Source organism: Alligator mississippiensis, chromosome 12 (assembly GCF_030867095.1).
Source record: "Alligator mississippiensis isolate rAllMis1 chromosome 12, rAllMis1, whole genome shotgun sequence".
NCBI lineage: Eukaryota > Metazoa > Chordata > Crocodylia > Alligatoridae > Alligator > Alligator mississippiensis.
In genome coordinates, this window is record NC_081835.1 from 40,686,422 (window position 1) to 40,713,653 (window position 27,232).

At 47.8% G+C, this 27,232-nt stretch overlaps 1 protein-coding gene across 1 annotated transcript in view; it reads left to right on the plus strand.

Moving 5' to 3' along the window:
- The window catches only part of RNF123 (ring finger protein 123), a 136,984-nt gene that overhangs the window by 60,607 nt on the left and 49,145 nt on the right, over positions 1-27,232 (plus strand). The window contains exons 27-35 of the mRNA XM_059716136.1: positions 4,580-4,757; positions 6,938-7,012; positions 9,013-9,100; positions 10,398-10,485; positions 10,677-10,761; positions 19,142-19,281; positions 20,913-21,101; positions 24,002-24,077; positions 25,539-25,623. Of these exons, the coding sequence (XP_059572119.1) occupies positions 4,580-4,757; positions 6,938-7,012; positions 9,013-9,100; positions 10,398-10,485; positions 10,677-10,761; positions 19,142-19,281; positions 20,913-21,101; positions 24,002-24,077; positions 25,539-25,623 (1,004 nt within the window). The remainder of the gene's footprint in view (positions 1-4,579; positions 4,758-6,937; positions 7,013-9,012; positions 9,101-10,397; positions 10,486-10,676; positions 10,762-19,141; positions 19,282-20,912; positions 21,102-24,001; positions 24,078-25,538; positions 25,624-27,232) is intronic.

Here is a 27,232-nt window from a genome sequence, read left to right on the forward strand (position 1 = left end):
GGCAAAAAAGGAGGACCCAAGGTATTATAAACTGGTTAGCCTGACCTCAGTAGTATTTCTGGAGTATGCCATAGGGAAGTCCATTTGCAAGGATCCGGAGGAGGAAAGGCTGAACCTGAGCAGCTAGCGTGGATTGACAAACGGATCATGCCCAAAGAAACTTGATCTCTTTCCACTCAGCTAATTACACTATATCCACTACATTCCCGTTTTCAAAAAAGTATTTGTACTTCAGCAAGGCTTTTGACAAAGTGCCACTTGACCATATCATAAACAAATTGGAAATGTAGACTAGGAGAAATGACGACAAAGTGCATAGACAACTGGTTCAGAAGCTGCAAGTGAAATGTAATGATAAATGTTTGAATGGCAGGAGGTTTCAAGTCCACGGTTGTCTGTCCTGGGCTTGGTGCTGTTCAACTTGTTTATTCATTATTTAGATGCTGGAATGCGGAGCTGCTTAAACAAATTTGCAAACAAAGCTAGGATGGTTTTTGAAAACGTTACAGGACAGGAGCACAGTTCATAAGCAATCATGATAGATTAGAAAATTGGGCTAGAGTCAGCAGGATGAAGTTCATTTTCGACAAATGCAAGATGCTATACCTTGAAAAATAATCAAAAATACAAATCCCAAATGAGAGACACTTGGCTGAGTGGCAGCACTATGGAGAAAGCTCTAAGACTCTTGGTGGAGAGGATACATAAAGGGGAGTTCTGGCCATTCAGTCTGAGGGTATGGAATCATGGTTGCTGTTTTGAGGTCTTAGAGCAGGATAATAGAGTGTTTGGTTTTTCCCATGCTTCTTGGCTTTGCTGATTCCCACTTGGGGCAGAGAAGGAATATTTTTCCCTCCTGTGGCTACAGGTGTCAATAGGGTGGCCATCATAGAGGACATTCTGGTTTTTTGCTACTCAAGAGAAAAATAGAGGTCATAAAGGCAACCGGTTTCATATCAATAGAGGACAACCAGACTGTCCTGTATGATGACCATTCTAGGTGTCAAGGGTTTTTTTGGTTTTTTTTTTTGGCTGCCTGTCTCAGAAGAATTGTGTTGGTTGTAGCTAGGGGTAGAGATTTGTGACTGTCATATGCCAGTATTCCTGCAGGGACTAAACTCTTAGAGGCTTCTGGTTAGAATGTCTTGCCTCCCTGCTCCGGGTTAAACTGATCACCACATTCTGAATTGGAAAGAAATTTTAATCCATGGTCAGATTGATATAGTGGTGCTCATGGTTTTGGCTCTGCAAACCAGATGAATGGTGTGGGGTTGGTCCACAGGCTGTTTCAGGCCCGTTGCTGCACCCCCATGTTGGGATTAGGCCCCATCCTGCCTCCTCCCAGCCCCTGCCTGGCTGGGATTGGGCTCCAGGGGCCCTGCACTGCCCTCACACAGCCTCCTTGTGCTCAGATCAGGCTCCGCAGTGCCATGTGCTCCAGGTCTAGTGTGTGGGCCTTTGGCTGAGGGGCTCTCCACAGATCCATTGGCAGTCCCGTGGGCTGGATGACACAATCTTGGGCGCACCACTGATAGTCTGTGGTGCTATTTTGCCTTTCTCTACTGCAGGGGGAGAACATAGCTTTCTTTCTTGGGTCTCTCAAAGGCATTTTAACAACTCTTGCTGCAGTGGGACACTGACAGCCTTTGTCTCGCTGCTTTACCTGTTGCAGGTTAGGGCGTTTGCAGTGCCTTTCTGCAATGTGCCTTGTAGTTGTGCAACAGGGTAGATTGTATAGTTTTAAAAATAAGTTAGAGAGAGACTTTTATGGGATAGTTTAGCTGGGGATGATCCTGCCTTGTGCAGGAGGTTAGACTAGATGACCTCTGGTGGTCCCTTCCATCTCTAGCTTTCTATGATTCTATGAACCTGCTTATAGATCTTTCTCCTGCACTCTGGAGATCTCCCTTATTTCCCCAACCCTTTTGCTCTTCTTTCTCCTCTCTTTGTGGATTAACCCTTGGAGAAGGGGAATGTTCTTTTTTTCCCCTGAGGCGTGATGGCACCAAGGGGGAAAGGAGGGAAGATGAGGACCTTCTAGAAGGCATTCAGGGAAGGAATGAAAGTAGAGAGAAGCAGCTAGTCCTTGAACCTAACTGCATGGAATTGTGCTGTGGCTAGGGGAAGAGGATGTGAGTTATCTTGCTCAGCAGTTCTTCCTTCAGCTTCTAGGTTCCCCTGGCTCGACTGGCTCATTCCAGTGTTTAGTTCTCATTAATTCATGCCACTGGATGACCTTATAGATGCTTGGCTAGAAGTTTGCCTAAGACCTCACATGCTACTGGGAGGCAGGGAAACAGTATTCCTATCTACATATAGGAAGCATGGACATTACATGACTCATGCTCTCATGGATTTGGCAGCTGAACCCAGATCTCTAAATTTCTTTGCTATGCCTCATCTATGAAGTTCCCCTGCTTCCCAGCAGGAGTGCAAAGCCTGGTCTTCATGGAGCAGACAGCGGTGCCTGCGAGCAGAGTACTAGTCCCCTTGCTTAGTGGCCTCCTTCAGTCTGTTGCTGGTCTCAGAGGGAGAGGGGGGTTTCTGCCCAGTTGGACTGCAGTTGGACTGCAGCAGTCAGCAGCTAGATGTGTTTGCTGGAGAGTGATTGCAGAGATGCAGCAGGATGTTTTGTCTGTGCTGCATGCATTTCAAGGTGGTGTCCTTATATAGCCTCATCCTCCCAGTTCTTTCCAGGAGTCTCTCATTTTATTCAAGATGTAATGCTTTCTACATAACCCTCCCTGATGGCTCCAGTTTTGCTCCAAAAACCTGGAGGTGCTGGGCTGTACCTCTAGGAGTGACTGTAATCTACATTCAGTGCCAGTACAAGTAGAGATTGGCTTTGCTGTCTGCCTAGATTGGTCCTGTTCTTCTCACTCAGGCCACATATTCAGACATTGGGGCTCTGACTTGGATGACCCTCACTGGAACTCAGTCCACAGGAGCAGGACTCCTGAGCAGGGACTTGCCTGGGTCTCTGCTGAAAGAAGTTAGCAAAGAGACTGTTCAAGGCCAGTGGGTTTTAGTTTTGGGAGGAGAGTGATGTCATAATAAAAATAATAATAGTACTAATAATAAATCAGGGTAAACAGACTGAACTGAAAGTCTTTGTGAATCCTATTTTAATGCTAAAGTAGAATCTTGCCTTTTATAGCCCTGATTACCTGGTGAAAGGAGGGAGGAAATTGGTTGCTTATAGTTTTCATTTTGGGGGCTTTTTTGTTTGTTTTATTTTAATGATGTTGGACTGAGCTTTCAGTCTAGTTTAGCAGCCCTTGGAGTAACTTTCTGAGGTCAACACGTTTTAAAAGATTCAGATGTGGCTTCTCCAATCTTAATGTGGTATAAACAGATTCTTATCCCTCAAATTAACTGGTAAACTGAAATGTGTGTTATTTTCTTAAAGAGAGATCCTTAGAGAAAGTTCTTTAGTTTGTGACCCACACCGTTTGCTGTAAATTACAGAAAAATCACCCTAGTAAGGGAGTGGACAAACATACCTTTAGCCACTTTAAAAAGGGGATTGGAAACTGCTGCTCAGGAATGTGCAAGGGTTATGGAGGGTTACACTGGCATGATCCTGTAGTCATACAAGTGAGCTGAATTACCTTTTCTTTGACCCTTAATGAAGAAGGGTTAAAGTTGGCACACTTCTGTTGCTCCTATATTGCTACAGAATCGTGCAAACATGGAAGTGGTATTATCACAGCCTGTATTAGAATTCTTTGATATCAATACAATTGTTATATCTATCTGTACCCTAAGGGCACCTGTACATGAGCAGTGAGGCTACTCCGATTGACTGCGGTTACAATGTGTTGAAGCAAACTTGATTAATCGAGTCTGCTGGAGCATGATTACCATGCTCTAGTAGGCTCCAGCATCTCTATAGGAGTCCCCATGCTGAAAAATGGCAGTGGAGTGCTATAACTAAAGCTTCACCTGTGAGTTTTTTATTTAAAGTGCTCCTGCTGCCTTTTTTGAATGCAGGGACACTGATGCATGAGATGCTCCAGGCATTGTCATTTCCTCCCTCCCCTCACCCTTCACTCTTCGAGCACGTGTATAAATGCCCTGTTTCCTGGATGAGGTTAACTGAGATGACTCATTGATATACCCACTGAAAGAACAGGATCCCTTGTGTGTTGAGGATTTATGCTCTTAGTTCTTATTTATTTTTTTCATTCTAAGAAGCAGGAATTGGACAGGCTCCTAATTTACATAAAAAGCTGCCAGTGTTTCATGTTGCTAAAGGGAACTTTTTCTGACACCCTCTAACATAGTTTGATGGACTCCTTTCTTTCTGCAGCAACACATACTTTAGGAGCGAAGGTGGCGGCCAGGGATAGTTCTCCTCATGTGTTTACCCCAGAATTGTGAGAATTGCAATAGGTGTATACAAGAAAATTCTGAAAACCCTGGGGTCTGTTCAAGGGACTGATCTTAGATCCAGGCAAGCCCCTAGGTAAAGTCCTGAGGCGGGTGGGGTGTGTGTGTGTGTGTTTCAATGAATAAGCCTTTTCTGCTCCCTGGAGTAGGAACTGACTGAAGCATGGCTGTATTCTTCTCTGGCCAGGAGAAGATGCAGGATATATACTGGCTACTTCGTGTGTGCATCCGCACCATCGAGCATGGTGACAGGACAGGCTCACTTTTTGCCTTCATGCCAGAATTCTACCTGAGTGTGGCTATGAATAGCTACAGTGCACTGAAAAACTACTTCAGCCCTGTCAACAGCATGGATGAGCTCCCAGGTGAGGGGGTTGGGGCTTTGGGCTGCACAATTGGGATTGACTGGATAGTTTGCTCTTATGGAAGATAAGCAGGGAATTGGTAGTGGGGAGAAGGTGGGCTGGAATTCTCATGTTTTGGGGTGTTGTTTGGGGAGTCTACTGTTGTTTTGGGTTTCTTGTCTCTTATTGTAAGCTGCTTTGAGACTTTCTGCGTAGGGCAAGATATAAATCTAAATAATAATATTTGTGTGTGTGATTGTTCTGTCCCAAGTACAGGACACTGCACTTGTCTTTACTAAATGTCATGTGTTTAATTTTGGACCATTTATCTAGTTTATCAGGGTCACTTTGAATCTTTCAAGGTGTCTGGAGCTCCATCTAGCTTAGTGTACCCTCTGCAGTTTTGCTAAATGTGCCCTCAATCTTATCTTCCAAATCATTAATAAAGGCAGTATTTCTTGTTTCTTGCCTACCCTTCATGTGTGTGGGGGTGTCACTGACTTTCTGTTGTTACCCTGGGTTTCTCCCCAGCCATGTTTGTTATCTCTGTGATTTTTCTGTGCAAGTAAAAATTGGGGTGCTAGCAGATTGTACAGCAGATGTTCTAGACAACAAAAGGTCCTGCAGATGACCTGTCTGCTTGATGTTTTACTTGACTTTGTCTCTGCTCCCCATGCATAATCCCATCAGGAGTCGCCTTCTTACCCTCATTCATTCCACCTCTGTGCTGCAGCAGCCATGTGAGCCAAAGGCCTGGCTCTGCAGCCCTGGTAATTAGGCTGTGTTGATGGATGGTATTCAGCTGGTGGACCTAAAAACCATGGAGCCTTTGACCCAGACAAATATGAAGAGACAGGTCAGCTAACCAGGCAGGTATTCCAGCTTCTTGCATCCACAATCCTGTGTGATAGGGTCCTGCTTTCATTGCTAGCTATTTTCTGGTTGATAGTGAGACTTAGACCTGTGGGAGCTGGTATGGGCCTGTCTGTTCCAGAATTTAGTCTGGCCCTGTGCCCATGTGCTCCTTTTCAGGGCAGGATGGTAAATTGTTCTGTTGAGTTGTGCAAAATCCCCTTAACTATTTAGGACCAGGGAAGGATGGGCAGTGCTTTCCTCATGGCAGGAGGAAGTGTGATGATGGTTTTGCATGTAGAGTCAAGAGCTGTGCTGGCCTTGGGAAACCTGCTCTTGATAGAACTGAGTATCAAGCAGTTGACTGTTGTTTGGTAACAAGTATTTTTGGGAACAACAGACTGGACTTAGCTCTTTAGGATAGAGAGAGCATGTATGTGTGTGTGTGTGTATGCCTACACAGTTCCAGGCACAGTGATGCCTGGATCAAGAGTTGGGTCTGGGACTGCTACTGTATGAAAAGAACATGCACAGTTTGGCAGTGTGTGAACTAGATGTTTTAAGGAGCTTACAAGTTTGTCTGCCTTGCTGAGCAATATGGATCCTCTTGTCATATCAGCCTGTGAGCACCCTGGTCCCATACAAGGGTGCAGTTGAATCTTCTGAAGGTAGGCAGTGCTGATATACAGTTGTTTAGCATGGTTACACACAGCCAGATGTTCTCTATTGCTTTCTATAGTGTCAAGGTAGTTGACACTACTTCCTGATTGCCTCTAACCATTCCTCATGAGCGTGCATGCTCAGGGCAGTTAATTGTACTGCCACAGGTTTATCCATTATGTTTGCCAACCTAAAGATCCAGATGAGGGAAAATGTGCTATGCTGGGAGTCTCAGACCCAGCCTACTGTTCTGAAACTTCCTACAGCCAGACTTAGTGTTGGTAGAGGATTTCAGGGCAATTTGTTCTATGAAGTATCTTTCCCAAGCATTTCCACACACAATATACAACCAGCTCACTGTTGAAAATGTTGCTTATAGATTATTTTTGTGGCGGCTCTTTGAGCATTTTGTCGCATGGGGTCTTGGCCACTGCTTTGTCAAAGCAGCTTGGGTCTCAAATCTCTCAAATCAGGCAGTGTTCCACCTGTAACTTGTATCACATTTTCACAATTCTTTCTGCATTACAAGGCCCAGACATGCAAGTAATATTCAGTGAAAGCTTAGTTCCACTGCAAGGGTGAATCCTGTGGCCCAGTCTGCAGCCAGGTGCTTGGGACTGTGCCTGTGACCTTCTAGTGAATGCTAACAGGCCGTCCCCTTTCTAACTGTCTGATCCCTTCCCTTGCAGGCTATGAAGAGACTCTTACACGCCTTGCTGCCATTTTGGCCAAGCACTTTGCTGACTCGAGGATCGTGGGCACGGGTGAGGCTGCTTTCCCCTCCAGTGAGGTGACATGCAACTGAGTATTGGATGTCTTCTTCCAACCCTTCTTACAGGTTGCCAGCTTGTTATCAGGGAATCCAGCCAATGAATTTCCTGTGTGCTTTTAAACTTCCACAGCCTGAACAGAGTTCAGGCATTACCTCAGCTGGAATCTCTCAGTTGAGACTTGCAGATCCCTTCTGCATCCCAACTGGGACATGGATGCCACATGCTAGTTTTCTGAATGCTTAGACTTCTCTGTGATGTAAGCACATTCTCTGTAACAACTTACCACAAAGGGTATCAGCTTCCTGGCTTAGTTTCAGTCTTCAGGAGTCATATGTATAGGGATCTGTTGAATTTGAGGCTGCCCCCTGCTTTTGCAGGCAGAACATGGAGCACGGCTGCCATTTTGCAGGTGGAACATGGTGCCCCCCTCCCCCCACCTCTGATTGGCCAGGGGGCCTGGTGGCTCTGCTCTTGCTGTTGATTGGCTGCAAGAGCCTGTCCCTCTTGCAACCCTGCCCCTCGCTGCTGATTGGAGAGGGGCAGGGCCATGTGACAGGCAGCCCTTGCAGCCAATGAGGGCAGCCCTTTGAGCAGGCAGCCCCAACCCAATGGACTGCCACAGTGCCCTAAGGACACTCTGGGGAGCCAGCATTTTATTTTCCCTAAGTGTTCTATTTTTTGTCCTGTGGATTTTGCAGGCATTGCCCACTTTCACGATGCTGGCTTTCATGAAATTGTGTTTTCGGTAGGTCCCTAGTCACATGATAGCTGTAAGCAGAGACATACAAATGGACTTTTTACAGAGTTTCTGAATAGGCCATATCTTTTTATTTTAACAGGGTGAGAGATGATGCATCTCTAGAAAAAAAATGACAAATTTTATACACGTTTCTCTTCCTGAGTTTTATCAGTATGCCCAGAGCATTCCTTATCTTGGGGTCAGGAGCTCTGGAAGAATTCTAGAATTCCCCTAGCTCCAGCTGCCTTCTCTGACTATGTCTGATTCTCTAATGTGGACCATCCCTTGTACAAAGGCAGGCTTGTCCATTACATTTTCCTGTCCACTTTTTTCTAGTCTGTTCCAGTGAGCCTCTCTTTGTCCACATGCTGTTTGTGGGTTGGTATGGCTGCTGCTTTGCAGGCTGGCTTTGCTCCCTTGGGAGCTCCTTAGCCAGTCCTCTGTACACAAAATGGAGTCATTGCACTAAACAAACAAATAAATGAGCAGAACACAAAACTCTTAGCCCTTCTCTGAATGGTAGGAGAAGCTTTTTAGATCTGGTCCAGTACTGTTGCATGGTCCTTCCTGGTAGCAAGCTCATCTGGGCTTCAGTCCACCTCCTGGCCACAAGTTGCTGCTTCCCCCAACTTTTTGCAACATTCTTTGCTCTTTCCTCTGTGATTTTAAGTGCTAGTGGGATACTGCCTTGTTAGATAACCACCTACATTTGGCCTTCTGCAACAGGACTGTCCTGCTCTGAATGCAAATGATCGATTCATGTCACTGGTTGGGATGATCATGAGGGAGGCCTTGTGAACAAGGCGCATATATATATTGATAGAGACATTTGTAATGTATCATAATTGTATAATGTGATCATAGAGACTAGTACTGAAGACTTGTATGCAGGTTCCCCAAATCTATACAACATCTGTCTGTGCTGGCTTGTAATTCAGGGGCCCAAATTCTAATCTGTCCGGTCTCATTGCCTGCCTGGAAGAGGCAGGGTATGGAGGCTGAGGTTCTGATTTGGCCTGTGCCATTGCTAGGCATGCAGGTGTAGGGTGGCTGCAAGGTAAAGTAGGCTTGGTGGGAAAGCACCCTTCATCTCCTACTTTTATCAGTGCCCTGTGACTCACTGAACTGAAACAGTCAGACTGGATTCATTTAAAACCATGCTTAGCTCCAACGACCTCCATTCCCTGAGCTCCATGACTGAGTACGTGTGCCATATTCTGCTGTTGTATATTCTTTTCTCTTCTACCCGCAGACATCCGGGACTCATTGATGCAAGCACTGGCCAGCTATGTCTGCTACCCCCACTCGCTGCGGGCTGTGGAGAGGATTCCAGAGGAACAGTAAGTGCTGGGCCTGCCCTTAAATTCTCACAGTACCTGGGCTGTGAGCTGAGAAAGGTGTATGAGGCAAGGGAGGGCTGAATTCGGTCTGCCAGGCCATTCTATCTGGCCCACGGGGCTCCTAAAAAAAAAAAATAAGAAAATTGATATGTATCTGCTCCCGGCTGCCTGTCAAAGATGACAGGAGCCAGGGGGAGTAGGACCCAGGGGGAGCTGGCAGCAGGACCCAGCAGCTCGGCCCCAGCCATTCTGTGCCTTCCTGCCCACTCAATGCTCCAGCACCATGCAACTCCCAGCTACATTGTCAGACGGAGGACCACAGGACCCGTGCCAGTATCCCGGGGCCAGGAGAGGGAGGGTGTATGTGTATGCACGCGTGCAGGGAGGGAAGGAGGAACAGTATGTGTGTGGTGGTTGGGGGGGGGGAGGGGGTGAATCCCACACGCACACCCCACCATACACATGCCCCCACCCCCTCGCACTGCCATAAGTGCAGACCCCCATACCCATGTACATCCCACATATCCACATACACCCACACCCCCCACACCTATCCAGCCCCCACAGCCCTCTACAAAGCTATATTTGCTCCCCAACCCCCCACAATATACAAGAGTATGACTTCATTTTAAGCTATTGTGAAATCACCTCTATGTACACTACGCAAACACATGTAAATCAGAACAGAAATATTTTTTGAAATCAAATTAATGAATGTTGTTTGCTTTTTAGAATATAATTTGGTATTTTTCTGGTTCCGAGATGACAAAACCCCTTGCTGAAAGGAGTACTTCCAGGGGCAAGGGGAGGGACTTCTGGTAGCAAAGGTCAGGGGTTAGGGGGCGGGACTTCTGATCCCAAGATGGTGACCAGTGGCAGGGCACCTGTCAAGGGGCAGGGCTACCCATGCAGCCCTCGACAGCTTGCCAAAACTCGTTAAGTGGCCCTCCACCCGAAATAATTTCCTGCCCCTGGTATAAGGGGTAACGTAAGTGAAAGTGGCTTGGCTGGGCTGAAGCAGGCTGATGAATGAATAGTGGTGGGAGGTTGTGGCACTTGAGACAGACAAGCTAGGTTTGGGTTAGGGAGAGGAGAGGAGTTGCTTGACTATCCCTTCCCCAAAGTGTTCTATAGGTTCTGTTACTCTCTTGTTCTTAGTCCTGTTAACCAAGTGAAAGGAGAATGGGGATATCTCCTCATTCCCTTGTGCTAAATATACCCTGTTGTGTCTCTTCCCATTCTCCCACTTCCCCTGATGATATGTCATAGCTGCTGAACTGTTCCTTCTGTCTGGCAGGCGAATATCCATGATGAAAAACCTGCTGGCCCCATATGAACAACGGCCTTGGGCACAGACCAACTGGATTCTTGTGCGGCTCTGGCGGGTAACAAATCCCACTCCTTGTGTCATTGTTAGCAAGCCTTGGACCAAGGTTCTCCAGCCTTCTTACCTGCTGGCTGGGCAGCACTGCCTCTGTTGCAGGAAAGCCTGCCTCTAGGTCTAGCTTGGAAGGAGGCTTATAGGGTTCATGCCCTTAAAGGTACCACTTGTTTTTGTTTTTTTTTTCTCCTGCAGGGCTGTGGCTTTGGGTACAGATACACACGGCTCCCTCACCTGCTGAAAACCAAGCCTGAAGATGCCAACCTCCCTAGCTTGCAGAGTGAGTGGAATGGGGCAGGTCTGTTCCCTGGAAAGTTTATGGCATTTACAGGGTTGGGAAGGAGAGGAGAGATCTCTCTGGGGAACTCACAGCATTTATCAGTGGGGGCAGGGAAAGGGATGGTCTTCTGCAGAGCTTGCATTATTTACTGGGGAGGAGAGGGATTTTGCCCTTCCCCTAACAGTAATCTCTTTACTGCTTCAGCCCTGTTGTCAGGGTGGAACACGGTTTGTACTTTGCTAGTTGTATCCTGTTTGGGAGCAGAGGGGCCCCATCAGGTTGCAAGTCTCACTCAAATCCTGAAGGAACAAGTCTGAATTTCTGCTCCCAAGTACCACCTGTCTTCAACCTGCTGGCTGGGCCCAGGGCATAGTGGCTTCTCAAGTGGGGAGTGGAAACCAGGGAATGCCAAATTAATCCCAAGCTTAGAAAGGCCTAAATAACTAGCTATTCACCATGGAGATAGGGACTGTAGAATGCCATATTCAAGCCCAGGGAACTATGAAGGAAGCAGGCTGTAGAAACAGGAACAAATTTGGCATTCTCCTACAACTCCCTCCCTCTGTGTCCTCTGCTGCTAGACTGTGATATTCTATGGCTTTTGGAGGAGAATGTGTGTAGGAGAGGTAGGAACTAATGTAATCAAATGCTAGTCTGGCTTTGGGCATAGAATTCTGCAGATGTCTGTACTGCACTGGGTGTCAAGCTGGGCTTTCTGCTCCCTACCCTGATAGGGGAGCCATTTGTGTCCCTGTTTAATAGTGCTTTCTCATTCTCTTTCACTCTCTCTTTCACTGGTGGGGGCCTAGGAGATCTATCTGTTGCTAGTTTCCAGAGTAAGTTTGCTGTTTCTTTGCCCTTTTCCTATTTGGTGGTGGAGTAGCTGTTAGCCATTTAGGTATTTCCTCTTTCCCACCCCACACACACCTATTCCTATGAGACCCTTGGCTAGGGGAGGATTTTGCATTTGTGGCAGTGGTCTGTGAAAGGTGCAGGGGAGACGAAGCATCTTGCATCAGTGCCCTGAGCAAGGTGCCATGGGTTTGCTTTTCCTGCAGATGGGATTGTCTCTCTGCCCCTTATAATAGGCTCCTTTTCTGACCCAGTAACCAGGGAAGTTGTGTTCTGTCCTTGAGGGGAGGGGGTGAAACACAGCAGAAAGGAGGGGCAAACCACATGAGTCTTGTGTGCTAGAGAGCACCCTGGCAGCTGCCTCATGCCTTCATGTGGTGTCTTGCCCATGGCCTTGGTGACATTGCTCTGTTGGTAGATGTACTCTGTCTGTCATTTCTTGGGGCTGGCTCTGGAAGGTCTGAACAGCAAGGGGGATGGGCAGGCTCCTTGGACCTCACTTCTGGTGTTGCTATTCTAAGGATAAACTGATCAATAATGAATGCTGATCTAATTGCAAAAGAGCATGTTATTCAGAGGTGTCCTTGAGACCTTCCCAGAGGGGGAGGCCACTGAAACCCCACCACTCACCCCAACAGTGTGATTGTCTTCAAAGATGCAATTTTAGCACTGTCAAGGGCAAGAGGACAGGTGCTGGGCATCTTGGCCTGCTGCTACTACTCTGTCTGGAGAAGGAACGGAGGGAATTGTTCAGTATCCAGATCTCTCAAGCTTCCCTTCTGCTGCTGCCCTTCCACACTTGGACCTAAAATTAAGTAAGAAATCAAAGACAGCCAGCCCAAGGGACACTCTAAGCACTCTGAAAAGCAGTGCTCCATCTGGCATTTAGTGCGATGAGTAGCTTGAATCCACTGTATCCCTTGTAGGAAGTAGGAGTACCCAGGGAAGTCATATTGTGCAAGTTCCTCTTCCTTTATTCTTGCAACACTCATTTAGGGCTGTACCCCTGTGTTGGGGTAACCTGGGACAGGAATTGAAGAGTTGAACAGCTGGGGAAACCACACATGCTGCTGCTTGCTTTATGGGTTGTCCCAGGCATACTGGCATCAACCGTCTTTCCTAGGAGCAAAGATTTGTAAACAAAGTCTTGTAGCAGGGGACAGCTGCACTCAGCCTAGTCTAGTTTACTCTTAAAGGGATTAGCTACTGTTTGCCTTTCCATTTGACACATTAGTGTGTGCCTGTAACAGGGCCCCTTCCCTATTACTGAGAGGAGGAGGGAGCCCAGGGCCTGCTGAAGAGGCTTAATTTAAAAAAGGGACCTTAAATAAAACAGCTCCCCACCCCAGGTGTAGGTGGTGATTGGCTTACCTGGTGCAGAAGTAGAGGGTCAGGTGAGGCTCAAAAGCCCAGGGCTTGGCCCAGAAGGGACAGTCTGGCTGCAGGAGGCAGAGCTCCAGGAAGGAGCCAGTGAGAACTGCCTGGGAGAAAGGACTTAATGCCACAAAGGGCAGAAGAGACCCTGCACCATGAGCAACATGAGATAAGTACCTCAACTTTTGCATAGGTACTACCGCGTGGTGAGATTAACCCTAATGGGGGAGCTTGTGTTTTTTGAGCCTTGTTTTGGAGAGTGGATGCTCTTGCTCTTGGTATTCATTTGAACTGTAAGGGGCAGATTAGAGGCCACTGGGGTGCAGCAGAGGCACCCAGTTTAGAGTGTTCCTGGAGCCCAGAGCCCTGGGGTGTTGTGTGTGGATAGGAGCCCAAATATGTTTCAAAAGGAGGGTTGTGCCATGTCAGAAGACTAGGTATCTGGCTGCAAAGATTGTGGGATTGTGAATCCTGTGTGCACAAAGAAGGTATGCTTAGGGCCCAGGTGGCCCAAAGCCCACAGAGCTGAGCTGGAGCCCAAGAACCTAGGGTCCTGGTGTAGCTGACCCTGGGTCGTGGGACCTAGACAGATTAAAAGTGAGCCAAGGCCAGGCCGGGCCTTAGTTCAGACAAGGGTCCACCCCCAAACCCTCTTCTGCCTCTTAGCTTCATAAGGAGGCGGCCCCTATAACATCAGGTCATGGCAGGTGAGATAACCATGGTGGGGAAGGACCCAGCGAGTTCAGAAACAAAGGTGAGGTCCAGTAGCCATTCCAGTTGTGCCCACGTGGGGCATCCCAAAGTGGCACACCACGGGAACACAGTGCAGCACTGGTGCTCACATCCCTACCAGGCCCCCAACCTGGCAGAGCTCAGATAACCTGTGGGTCCTGGCCCTCTTCCCCCTGCACCTCCTCCCCTGGCACTGTGGAGAACCTTACCTGAGCTTCAACTCACCAGGTGCAGGGTTGGAATGGGGCACAGACAGCCTTCAGGCAGAAGCCTGGTCAGGAGTGCAGCACACCCTGCCTTCAAGCTTACACTGGGGTTTTGGGAACGGGCAAGGCTGGCTGGCTGGGGAGAGGAGGGGAGTGCCTGCTGTTGCTGCAGCTGGCTGGCATGGGGAAGGGAGAAGGGCGAGAGGCACCAAAAGCCAGGGCAGCTACAGGTCAGATACAGTTCTCCTTCAGAGGAGCAGCCATAGGCTGGGTAAAATCATTTGGCAGGCTGAATTCGGCCTGTGGGCCATATTTTGCCCACCCCTGTTCTAGAAAGTCTTCAGGCAGAAAACTTTCAAGAGATGTAGAAACCACCATTTTCATTGGGTAGTTTGTTCTACTGGTTAATTGCCTTTGCTGTTACATTTGTAACTTATTTCCTATTTGCATCTGTCTGGCTTAGGCTTCCAGCTGTTCATTTTTGCTGTCTTAATGTTGTAGATTAAAGAACCTTTTATTGCCCAATATTTTCTCCCCATGAAGATGCATATACACTGCAATCAAATCACCTCTCAATATTTTCCTAATAATGAAATGCATTGTGCTCTTCAAGTTTTGCATTGCAAGACTTTTTTCTTTTTTTTCAGTCAAATTATTTTGTAGGTGTCAAGAACTTTGTAAGTTTCCTTGTATCGATCTTGCCACATACATGGGTAAAATCACCTCTCATCTCCTCTGTTTACACATCCAGCAGTTGCTTTTTTCCCTTTTTTGTCAGGGCATCAATCACATTGGGAGCTCACATTGAGTTGCTTGGTCACTATGACCCCTATATACAGGAGCCATTGCTCTCCAGGATACCATATTTACTTGAATATAAGGTGAGCTTTTTCCCTCCAATCAGCATGGGGGGAAATTTATAACCAACTTATAAATTTTCCATATATAGAATCTTATTATATGGTGCAAATTTTTAACAAGGATATCATTTGGTACTAAATAGAACACCATGCAGAAGTCTATTACAGCTGTTTTGCCTACTTTTTTGTCAACCAAATACCTCATCAGTGAATGAAATAAAGTCTGTTTGGCAAAATGTGTATTCCATAGTATCACACGGACTGGCATTAATCGTATTCCTTTTGCTTTTTATAATTAATTGAATCCCATAGCAGATTTTCCATGATCTTACTTAGGATTGATAACTACCCTATGTTTACACAGTTCATCCCACTTGTTATTTTTTAATGTTGTCACAGCACTTAGTACTGTTTTCTAGTACTCCCAGGTTTATTAAAAATGAATATTGGTGGGTCATAGTTTTTCTTAGTCAACTTTTTTTAGGACTCCTGGGCATCTGACAGCTATTATATTTTATGGTGTGATTAATATGTTAATGATGCATTCAACCAACTCATTGTGCAATAAAATGACAAACCAGCCACAAAGATGTTCCAAATATAATGTAGAATATCTTTGTGGCTGGTTTGTATTGTGCCTTAAATTGAACATGTGGCAAGTGTCTTTGGACTGGGCAGCATAAACTTCTTTGGACAATCTGTGGATTGTCAGGATAGCGCATGAGACAGCCATGGAGTTCAGGGTACAGCTATCTTGTACTCTATCCCTCGGATTGGACGGGGGCAGCCCTGGGTCTGGACCCAACTCCCTCCACCCCCCTGCACCCAGTACACTAGAGGCAACCCAGGGTTCCATCCTGGACCTGATACTGCCCCCCCAACTCCCTGAATGATCCCATGAAGGCAGCATTGTGTCTGGGTGAGGGGGACCCAGCACTGCCTCCTGGGGTTGGGTGGGGGACAGCATTGGGTCCCTGCGATTGGGTGGGGAATGGCCAGGTCTAGGACTGTTCTCTACCCAATCCCAGGAGGCAGCCCTGGGTCTGCCTGGCTCCTGTAACCCCATGCACTGTATAGGTGCTGTTGTGTGGGGAACCCATCAGCTGAAGAGCTATCTGCAATGGCACCTAAGACCATGTCACAGCTGATGTGCAGAGAGCCTGCATGCTGGCATTCAAGCCATGCAGGGTTCCCATCAGCTGATGAGCTCCCTGCACCAGCACCTAAAGACACATATGGTTCAGCCTGCTGCTCCCCACTCTGGCAAATTAAAAGTTTGCTCTGGAAGCCCAACTTCAGGGACTGGTTCCTGATGCCAGGCTCTCCCAGCATGAAGTTGCAAAATTTGGGGTATGATTAATTTTATCAGAGATCCCAAAATCACATGTCCTACTGTGTGCCTCTTGGACACTTGCATCATCATATCCCAATCATGCCACTAAATTGACATCTGCCAGGGGACTTGTGTACATATCTCAGTCTGCTGATTTTAAAATGTTTATTCCTAAATAAAATAGCTGTCATTTTAACAACTCTCATGGTTACTAGTGGGCTGAAAAGAACTTTATTATCCATATGGAATACAAATACACTGAAAGTTCTGTTATCCGGCATCTTACAAGCTGGCATGCTCCACTAACTGACATGCTGGGTTGTAAGATAAAGTGAAACACTTCCGGTTTCTCCAAGCTCCCATTGCTTGGGGCAAAGCAGCCTGCGCTGCTGAGTCCCCACGGCCCGGGGGCATAACAGGCTATGGGGGACCTGCCTCCCTGTCCTGCAGAGCCGGTGAGAGGGGTGGTGGGATGCCCCAGATGCGACAGGCAAAGCGGTGGCCTGGGCCACTCGATTAACCGGCATATTTTGTTATCCGGCATCCCCCATTCCATGAAAAAGGATACTTTACCTGCACACATGCCATGAATTCTCTACAAGAAATCCAAGATTTTCGCAGAGCCCTATCTATGAGTTATGGGCCACCTCCCAGACATATGACCAGGGGGATGGCACTTTCTGAAGTAACACAGTACAAGTGGGGAACAAAGTTGTGGTTCATGATACCTTGCAGCATGATAGAGAAGCAGCCAATGCAATGGATGTACTTCATGTTGGGCCCAGGATGGCAATGTACGTGCCATCAGTGGCCCCAGCACAGTTCGGAAACCCCATGCAGTTGAATATGACAACCTCTGATGGATTGGTGAGGTGGATGATTCACAGCGCCACCACATGCTGGATTGCTAGATATGCCTCACACAGAGCCAGTGCCACTGCAGATTTGCCTGTGTTGAACTGGTTGGCCATGGACCAGAGGCTGTCAGGGGTTGCGAGCTTTCAGACAGCAATGGCTATATCGTGTGTAGGTGTTTGCACATCTAAGAATGCTAATATTGCATGGCACCCCATGGCACCCTTAAAAGAATCTAATGGAACCTCAGGGTGCTGGTTGAGAATTGCTGCACAACATTCTGGAAACAGTTCAAACCCTATTAAACTTTAAGCCATTTCAAATGGTATGCCTGTCTCTTCTTAAGTGTATTTAAAATATCTTATTGTCCTTATCCTTGCCAGTTAGTGACTTTTCCCTCATGTCTTTAGATTCCTTATCAGTTCATAATTTCTGTTGTTTTGTCATCTTCCCCTTTTTCCCCCTTTGTGATTTTTTTGGAGGGGTGGGGGGTGTTAGTGTTGTACCAGTCTCCCCTCCTGGACTTATCTAGTTAATATGTTGATCCGTTTCAGTTACTGATAACTCTAGAATGGGTAATTATGCTCTAACAGTGTTGTCCCCTCCACCTTTAACCCATGTTGTCTTTCTGTTCAGATTATAGCCAGTGATTTTTAGCATTTTATTCTTGTGGTGTCAGTAATGCCAATAATATTATTGGTCTTCGTTAATAAGAAATTCTGGTTCCTTTTGCTTGCTCCCCAGACTCTCACTGGAATGTAAGCAGTTGAGAAGATCCTTTTTTTCCACATTGTTAAATCAGTTAAACTCAGCAGGTGACAAACAAATTTAAGTCTGTACTTTGTTTGCCTTTAAACACCCTCCCTATGTGATGTTAATTTATTTCCCTATTGGTTCTAGTCTCCAACTAGGACTTACTCCTGCCTATGAGATGTGGGCCATTCCCTTCATACAGCTTCTCTTCTCACTGGAATGCCCATTGTTCCATAAAATCAAAGCCTTTGGTTTTCTGCACCCCAGATTCCTAGGCCTAAGCTGTTTGGCCCAGGGGCACTATTGAAAAGACTTTCTAGTGTGTTTATATGCCATGTGTTGGAAATTCTAGGTACTGTAGGAGCCTGTTTGCCTTAGCTCTGTCCATGGTAGGAGGGCTGAGACTGATGGGGGTACCTGGTAATCCCCCTACTAGACATACAAAGCTGCTGCCAGGTCCTAGGAGGAAGCTAGGTAGTCTCTGGACTGAGTGCAACCCTGGGGAGGACTTGGCCTGACTCAGCTCAAGGACCATCTTCTCAACTGCAAATAGGCAGACAAATGGGCCCATATGAAGAGGGTGACCATACGTCCCAATTTGGCTGGGACAGTCCCAGATTTTGTAGGCTGTCCTGGCATCCTGGCCAGTTGGTGAAAATTGAAATAAGTCTAGGAATCAGCCACCTAACATGATCCCTTCTTTCTCTACTTACTCTACTGTGCATGAGTGTGCGGCAGCAGTGTTGGCCTTGGGGGGGGGGGGGAAAAGGCGCCCTGGGTGAACTTGGATTTTGGCACCCTCTTCCCTTCTCCTCCCCTTCCCCCATGTGCCTAGCCTGGCTCCTTGTGAGCAGCAGCAGTGCCTGCCTACCCAATTGCCTGACACACCATGTCGCTCCATTTTCACTTGAAACAGTGTCATGGATTTCCTTAAAAATAATGTGGTCACCTTACATATGAAGGAGTAGGGGTGTACTGGACAGCTCTTGTGATGCTGGTATTGAAACTGATTAGCACCGAGTTGTCCTGGAGCCCTCTGTAGATAAGTGCAAGGGACAGCACTGAGCTGCAGGGCCCATTTCTGTGGTTTAGGAGGAGCAGTGAAAATGTTTGGCCACATCCTGGTTAATTCAGGTTGGCACTCTGGGGAAGTGCGGACTGCCTTGCAGGCAAGATCTCTGCTCAGTATAGTCTGTGTGTGCTGGATTTGTGAAGCACCTGTCATCTCTGCTTATTGTAAAGTGGCCATGGGTGGGGGGGCTTCTTGCTTTTTACACCTTGTCCCTTTAAAGAGAGAACAGTATTTACCAAGTTATAGGGTGTTGGTTTCAGGCCTATTTATTTCCTCAATCTGAATTTTTTTCTCCAGCCCTGGGGCTGGGCCTAACTTTGAAACTCTTATTTTCTTATTCCAGAACCATGTCCCTCCATCCTACTGCAGAGGCATATGGCGGATCTACTGCGTAGTGACCGTAATTTGGCACCCAGCTTCCTCAACAGTGTCCTTAACCAACTTAACTGGGCTTTCTCTGAATTCATTGGGATGATTCAGGAGGTGAGTACGTGGGTGAGTAGAGGAGGGTTGCAGGGGTGGTTCGGTGCAGCGGGGTGTGGATTGGTTCAAATACTGTAGGATCCTCTGAGCTTTCCTGTAGACACCTACATGCTCTACTAGGGGTGGCCAATTATTTAGGCTGGAGGGTCACTTAGGAAGTTCGGGTGAGCTGTTGTGAGCCGGGTCAGCAGCACCCTCCCTTCCCCCCTCCCCCACAACAGCTCACCAAAACTCAAGCGCTCCTCTTACCCAAACAACTGCCCGCCCCTGGGCAGAGAGAACAAAAGTTAGGGGAACCTAAGCTTTATTCCCCACTTCTCCCTGTGCCCCCTGCCCTGCCCTGAGTCCCCAGCATGCAGCTTTGCTGGTGTTGTGCTGTATTCCTGCACATCGGATCAGGCCATGTGCATGCAGCTGGTGTGACTCCTGCCCAGCCTGCCCATGTGCTGGGGACTCAGGGTGGGGGAGGGGGTACAGGGACAAAGAAACAGAGCACAGCACCAGTCCAGCCAAACCCGGATGACATGGCTCCCCACTCCCTTCTCCCTGCATCCCTTCCTCTGTCCCAAGTCCCCAGCACTTAGTCATGTTGGGCAGTAGCCACGCCAACTGCACCCACATGGCCCAAAGGGGCACCCAGGAATAGAGCGCAGCACTGGCCTGGCCATGTGCAGGGGACTCGGAGCAGGGGAGGGGGTGCAGGGAGTGGGGGACTGGGAGCTGTGGGTTATCTGGACTTGACTAAGCCGATGCTGCGCTGAGTTCCCCCAGTCTCCCTGCACCCCCTGCCCGACCCCAAGTCTCCGGCACATAACTTCCATTCGCTTCTGGCTGTGTGGGTGTGGCTGGCATGGCTCCTGTCCAACCCAGCTGCATGCCGGGGACTTGGGGTCAGGCAGAAGCCATGCCAGCCGCTCCAGCTGCACCAGTGTGGCACAGCCCAAAGCAGCATGCAGAAACACAGTGTAGCACCAGTACCCACACCCCTACCTGGGCCAGCAGAGCCCAGATAACCCACAAGTCCTGGCCCTCTTCCCTCTGCACCCCTCCCCACCAGTAAGGGAGAACCTTACCTGAGCTTCAGCTTGCCATGCGCAGGGTCGCAGTGGGGCACAGACACCCTCACTAGGCTGAAGCTTGGCCAAGAACTCAGCACGCCCTGCTGTGGAGCTTCCACTCCACAGCAGGGGCTGGGGGGTGGGGCAGGGCTGGCTGGCAGGGGAGGGGAGGGGAGTGCCTGCTGCAGCTGGCTGGCATGGGGAAGGGAGAAGGGGAAGAAGCACTGAAAGCCAGGGTAGCCACAGGCCAGATATAGTTCACCTTTAGAGGAGCAGCTGTGGGCTGGGTAAATTCATTTGGTGGGATGGACACAGCCCGTGATCTATTTTTTGCCAACCCCTGCACTGTACCTTGACAAACTAAATGATTAGAAAGTACAGCTTGCTTGTGGAACATAATGACATTTGTTTGGTGGAATAGTGGTATACAGTCTGCTGTCCAGAGCCTAGCCCTCTGGGAATACATTGGCTACCTGGCCTCTAAGGGAGCAGGGATGCCAGGAGCCAGGGGGATGTTGCAGGATTGGGCGGGTTGGGTGCCCCCCTACTAAGTTGCATTCCATTATGTGGTAGATCCAACAGGCAGCAGAGCGCCTGGAGAGGAACTTTGTGGACAGCCGCCAGCTGAAGGTGTGCGCAACATGCTTTGACCTTTCTGTGAGCTTACTCAGGGTGTTGGAAATGACTGTCACGTTGGCCTCTGAGATTTTCCTTGATTGGAGCCGTCCCTCATCAGAGCTGCTACTCAGGAGGCTTGCACAGGTATGTCCCTGGAACAGGGAGTGCACCTACCAACACAGTGTGTGAGTGCTTCCTGCTAGGGCTGCAGATTGTGGCATGGGGCTTGCATGTAGGTTGCAAAGAATATAGCCTTTGACTGGGTCTATGGGATGTCTGGGCCTGGTCATTTCGTACTACAAACCAGGGAGATCTGACATAAGTGCCCATGCTTGGTTTAACATATCATGACAGTCAGCCACATATGGGCTTGTTTGGCTCTGGGAAATGCTGCCACGCTTCCTGCGTGCACCCTTAAGATAATATCCCAGAGAAACCCAGCCCACATAAAGCTCCCTACACCCAGAGACTGACACATGCCGAAAGATCTCCATAAGGACCTCCATATTATCAGTTGCTTTCATATGGCAGATGTTACCTTAATGGATCTCAGAGCAGAATCCTAAGATTTGAGGTGTGCAAGTCTGTCTGTCTGTGAAATCAAGGGGGAAAGCAGTGAAAGGTGCAGCTGGCCCCACATTGTATTTGGAATAAATGTTAGTGGGGTGAAGGGAGGGCATCCTTACTTGCACTTTCCCATCCCTGGCTACCTATTGTAACTTTTCTAATGTCCTTCAGTCCTGAGCTGCAGCTGGCTGCTAGTCCAGTTCTGCCCTCCTTTACATAAGATGCACTTGTTTTGGCTCTCTGCACCTGTCAGGGCCAAAGCTAGCTACATGGACTTTATTTTTATTACTTTTATTTCAATTCAAAAGCATCCTGCACGGCCTTGCACCACAACTGTGTAATCATTTTTAATTCATGACTTTTGTGTGTTTTGGTGCCAGCCTTTGCAGAGACCACCCCGAAGGGGTGCCACCTACTGACCTTATTGAAAAGATGGTTAAGAAGTGCCTTGTTCATGAACTATAAAGTACCTGGGTGAGCAAGACATTGCTCAGAGAGAGCCCTTCAATCCAGTATACAGAGGCAGCAAGATAATGGGGCTGGGACCTAAGGTTGGCAAAGGTCAAACTGGAAATAAACCCCATGTTTAACATGGGGCAGTAACTAGTGGAACAGATTCTCTAGGGAGGAAATGGGTTGCCATCACTAGGAGTCTTTAAATCACTACTGCACATTTCCTTTCAGGAGCTCTCTGCTAAGTGAATTATGAGTTGTTTAACCAGAGGCTGGAATTGCTGGGTGAGGCTTTTTCACCTATTTTATGTAATCTTGGGTTTGGTGCTAGCAGCCCCTTTTGCCTTTAAAATCTGTAAGAACTTGGTCTATATGGGGAGTGCTGTAATGAGTTTCTAGATCGCAAGGCTGTGAAGTCTGTAATGTTTAAGCGTCACCATCTCACAGTAGCCTGGGGCCCAACTTGTTAGCTGAGCTTACAGTAGAATTTGACGATTATTTCCCTCTGGAGTATGTTGCCTTTTCCTGCACATGCAGGCAGTAAGAGGTTTGTAGTACAACAGAGATGATTACCACTAGCAGCATATCTGTTGCTTTACCTTCTCTGCAGAAATTATTTTTTGGCACTCTGAGAAAAGATGTGCTGACCCCTGCCTCAGGAGAGAGATGTTGCTGGTCCCAAGTGTACCCAAAGCAAAGTACAGCTGCCTTGAAGAGGAAAATCCATGGGGCCATAGAGACAATAGAAGCAGCCAGGGAAGAAGGAAAGCACAGGGAGTTCAAGCATGTGGTATGGCCAGGAGGAAGGGAATTGCTTAATTAGAGCCAATTTGAGCATGCACATGGTTCACTTATAAAGTTGGGGGATTGTAGTAATAAGGACAACCACATGTCAGACTCAGGTCTGCCCCCGGCTGCTTCAACAGGAGTTTGCTTTCAGTTTACAGAAAACCAGCCTGCATGGTAGCAGGGTGAATACTCAGTGAAATGAGGCAGGACTGTTATGATCACACCAGTCTTGGAGCAGCCCTTGTGATCGAGTAGACTTGCTCAGATCCTAACAGTAGCTAGTTAAATGCTGTCACGGTGTTCACAAGCAGAAACTTGCTGCTGTTATGGTTGGAGTTCTGGTCTCTTATTGCAGGACACCTGTTCTACATTGTCTTCACTCTGCTCCAGTCTGTGCCCCAAGATTGGCAGTCCCAGTCCTGCTGTTGGCTTTGGATTCAAATAGAGTCCTGTTCTGGACCATTTGCGGCTAGTGACTCTCTTCTCATAGGCTTCACTCTGGTTCCTAGAGGTTGACGGAGGGTCTCCAACTAGCAGTTCCTTCCACAATGTGTTCTCAGTACTGTAGCTTCTCTCTCTCCTTAGAGCTTTCTCCAGAAGTGCCACAAACTGGAATGCAGCCTGTCTCTTTCTGCTGCAGGCTCAAGTTCCTATTAACACTGTCAGGGCTTGTGGCTGCAGTGGAGCTGAGCTCCCATCTCCTGTGAAAGCAACACTCTGGACAGGAGTTCAGTACACATGCAAATCACAGAAGAACATTGTGGTGCAGTCTGACACTGCCTTCCTCCTCCTTTTATCAAATCTGAAGAGAATTTGTGTTGCAATATACAGTGCAGCTGTTCCCACCGACTCCAGATGGAGTGTTACATACTGGGACCTGCATTTCTCACAGGCTGTTTTGTTAGACAGATATGGGGCTGTAGTTCGATTTGTGGTTCAGGTCCTTAGCAGTCCATGGTGTAGGGTCAGTGAGAAACATCTTATTCCAGCCTCCAGAATGATTTAGTGAAGAAGATATTGCTTCAAGAAAAGACCCCACTTGGGAATGAGTGCTGGTTGTGCATGTGGGCTGGCTGTGAACAGAAAGTGCCTGATCAATGCAGTGTAAAGTGGTTCTTGTATGCCTTTGCCTGGCTGTTGATGGACAGAAGCTATTCAAATGTATGGCTGGCATCTTGTTCTGCTGATGGAGAAGGCCTGTCCATTCCTTATAGTCTGCATTTCTCCCTACACAGCTGTTAAATCAGGTACTGAATCGCGTGACAGCTGAGCGGAACCTGTTTGACAGAGTGGTCAATCTCCGGCTGCCAGGTGAGGCCTGCCTGCACCTCCTGTGGGAGTTTGCTGGGGATGGAAGTGGGAGGGAATGTTTTGGGGATTTGGAGGATTTAGGAGCTCTCTCTGCAGTTTCTTCCAGAGGTTTGGATTCCAGATCATCAGGGCTACTGGAGCTTTCAGAGGGATATGATCTGGCAAGCTAAGCTGTGTGGGGCTAGGCCAGTGGGTGGGAGACTTTCTTTGATGCTGCAGGCAAGGATACACATAATAGAGCAGGATGTCATTTTTCCTTCCAACCTAGGCCTTGACCAGTTGTCCTGCTGGAAGTGGCATCTTCAGTAGGGCATGGAAATGCTCAGGAAGAGCATTTTAACAATTCCAGTTTCTTGAACTCTTCTTTTGGCCAGGGTCTTTAGCCCGTGTTTGTCTCCTTAATTGCCTCTTTGGTTTCTTTTGCCTGTGGGAACTTTTAGCACCAGCCTTCACGCACCATTAAACACCTATCGCATCTTACGACCATTCTGAATGAAGCAGTTTTCCCCTATGAGAACAGTACCAATGCCTGGTGCACTGTTATCTGCTAGAAAAGGTAGTATCCTGTTCAATGGATTGGAATCAACCTTCAGTAGAACAGCTTGGTGCTGTTTGAAAGACACAAAGACCTTACCTAGTTCTGCTTTCCTGGGCAGCTCTGCCAGGAGATGGCAGAGAACAGCAATCTGCTAGCCCCTGTCCCTGCAGAGAAGTGCTCTCACTCGCCTTCCCCCAGTACTGTATTATCAAAGTCCCGTTGCTGTGCAGCCAGCATGCTAAACAATGCACTATGCACAGTAACTGTTTGGTGGGTAGGTGTTGGAACGGCAGTCTCTGAGTGAGTAGCAATGCTGAGTGAATCTGTCTTTCTCCTCCTTGTGAAATGATGTCTCAGCAGTGTGCCGTTTTTCTGGAAATGGCTACTTCACAGTTCCAACATGAAGGTTGTTTGAGGCACTAATGGGCCTCATGTAACCCTGGAAGCCTCCCTTTCTCCATTCAGCCCTCTAGCTCCTTTGATTGGCACTCCTCTCTGACTGAGACATGACAAGAAGGAAGCTCTGGCCACTCAAGAGTTAAGTGCAGGACTGTGACAGCCATATTTTGGGCAGTCCCATGTTGCTTGTATACCCACCAGATTTTCTTTACTGCTAGGGAGGGGGATTAAACCAGTCCCTTGCTCATGAGGTTTTGGAGTAGGCAAGGTAGTACTGGCTTCTAGATCAAGGGGAGAGACTGGTGTTTGGGGTTATGCCAAAAAAAAATCTTGCTTGATCCCTTTCCTGAATGATCCATGAAGCTCTCATATGATCCATAGGTCCTGGCTAGAGTAGACTTGCATCTCAGTGTCTCTTCTAAGCAAGTCATAAAAACTCCAGAAAATGGCTGGTATAGCTCTGGGCAGCAACCTCTGGTTGCACAGTGGTGGTAAGGGTCCTCTCTTTCTCTTCTGTCATGCAGGGTTAGAGAGTGTGGATCACTATCCAATCCTTGTGGCTGTGACAGGGATCCTGGTTCGACTCCTTGTGGCAACTGACATCCAAGGGTGAGTAGTGTTTTCCGCCTTAGAGTTGATGACTGACATGTATTGCTGAACTCTTTATTACCATTTTTACTTCACGTGGGATCCAGTGGCTTGGGTACTGTGAGGGTACTAAGCCCAGGGTGGTGCAGGCATGAAGTGGTCATTAGGCTATAAAACCAAGCGTGATGAGAGGATGCAGCTGCCTTGGGAGCACTGGAGGCAAAACTCACTGTATTCTTTTCCTGTGTCTCTTCCCTACAGCAGCTCTGCTTTGCCTCCCCTCATAGGTCTTGACCAAGATTTCCAGCACACTTGGTTGTGGAGTGGATAGTCACAATCCCTCCTTGTTTCAAGAGTTCACATCCAGATTTAGGGCTACTCTGATTTGTCTGTAACCACTGTCTCCCGCTTCTTCCTGAACTGCCAATTGTTGGTCATTACCGTAAGGGTTAAAAGGCTTTACTTAGCAGCATAGCATATGCAAGTTCTAGGCATCTGGAATCTCACATCATCTTAATGTGTCATCCTAAAACCTGCTCTCACGGGTATTACCTTGAGTCTTTAAGGCAGGACTGTGTTTGTACCTTAGCCCCTCAGCTCATATGTGTTGGGTCTCAGTAGTGTCTTAGTATTTTTAATGGTTTTACTTTCCCATCACCCCTGTGCAGCAAGGCAAGGCTATTACACCTAGTGTGCAAAGGGGAAACTGCTGGCCAGAAAGTCTGAACAACACATCCAAGGTCACCCAGGGGGTCAGTGATAGAGCAGGGATTTGAACCCAGATCTTCTAAGTCCTAACTGAGTGTTCAGACTGCTGAATTATCTGTCCTCCTTGAACTGGTTATTCTAAGTGTGCATCCCTTCAGGACTACCTGGATTTTTCCTTTGCTTTACAGAGACTCTGCTGTTCATAGTTCTGAAGTACACCTAATGAGACCTACATTGGCTGGTTGGCTGGCTGAGTGAGTCAGAAGATTAGCTCTGCTCCTCTCTGTGGGTTCAACAGCCTTGATAACCCATTACTGTAGTTTAATTTGGAGGGAATGGTAAAATTGCCATGATCATCCTTTGCCTTCTCTTGGCTGACTATTGAGTTGAAGGCTGCCTGGATCTAGGGAGGTGGGATGCCTCCTAGGTTTGCCCATGCGTTGTCAGGCTAGAGAACTCCCCCACTATGACCCTTGCACAAAGTGTGTGCCTCCCATGGATAGCAGTAGTGTGGGTTGACTCTTTTAACCCCTGAATCCTTAATTCCTATGTAGAGACCTCCTGGGAAGTAGCAATAGTATATCTACCTTGTGTTGCAGATGCAAAGCATAGAGGGAGCCTATCTAGATGTGGAGGACTGGCATTCATCATGCCACACCCTAGGCTGGGTCTCCCTCTCAGTCCCTACTCTCAAGCTATCCTCTTTGACAGCACTGAATGCAGTGAAGGGCCAGCCAACCCCTGCCCCATAAGTACAGATTCAGGTGATTGGTACACTGGATTGAAGGGGGCATGTGATGGCTATGAGAGAAGGCAGGTAAGAGGATAACAGACAGGGCCCTTGGGAGATGGCTGTTCAAGAGCTCTCCAGCACCACAGCAATTCATTTCATTCCCTTGTCTCTCCCTCTCCTACCTCCCCT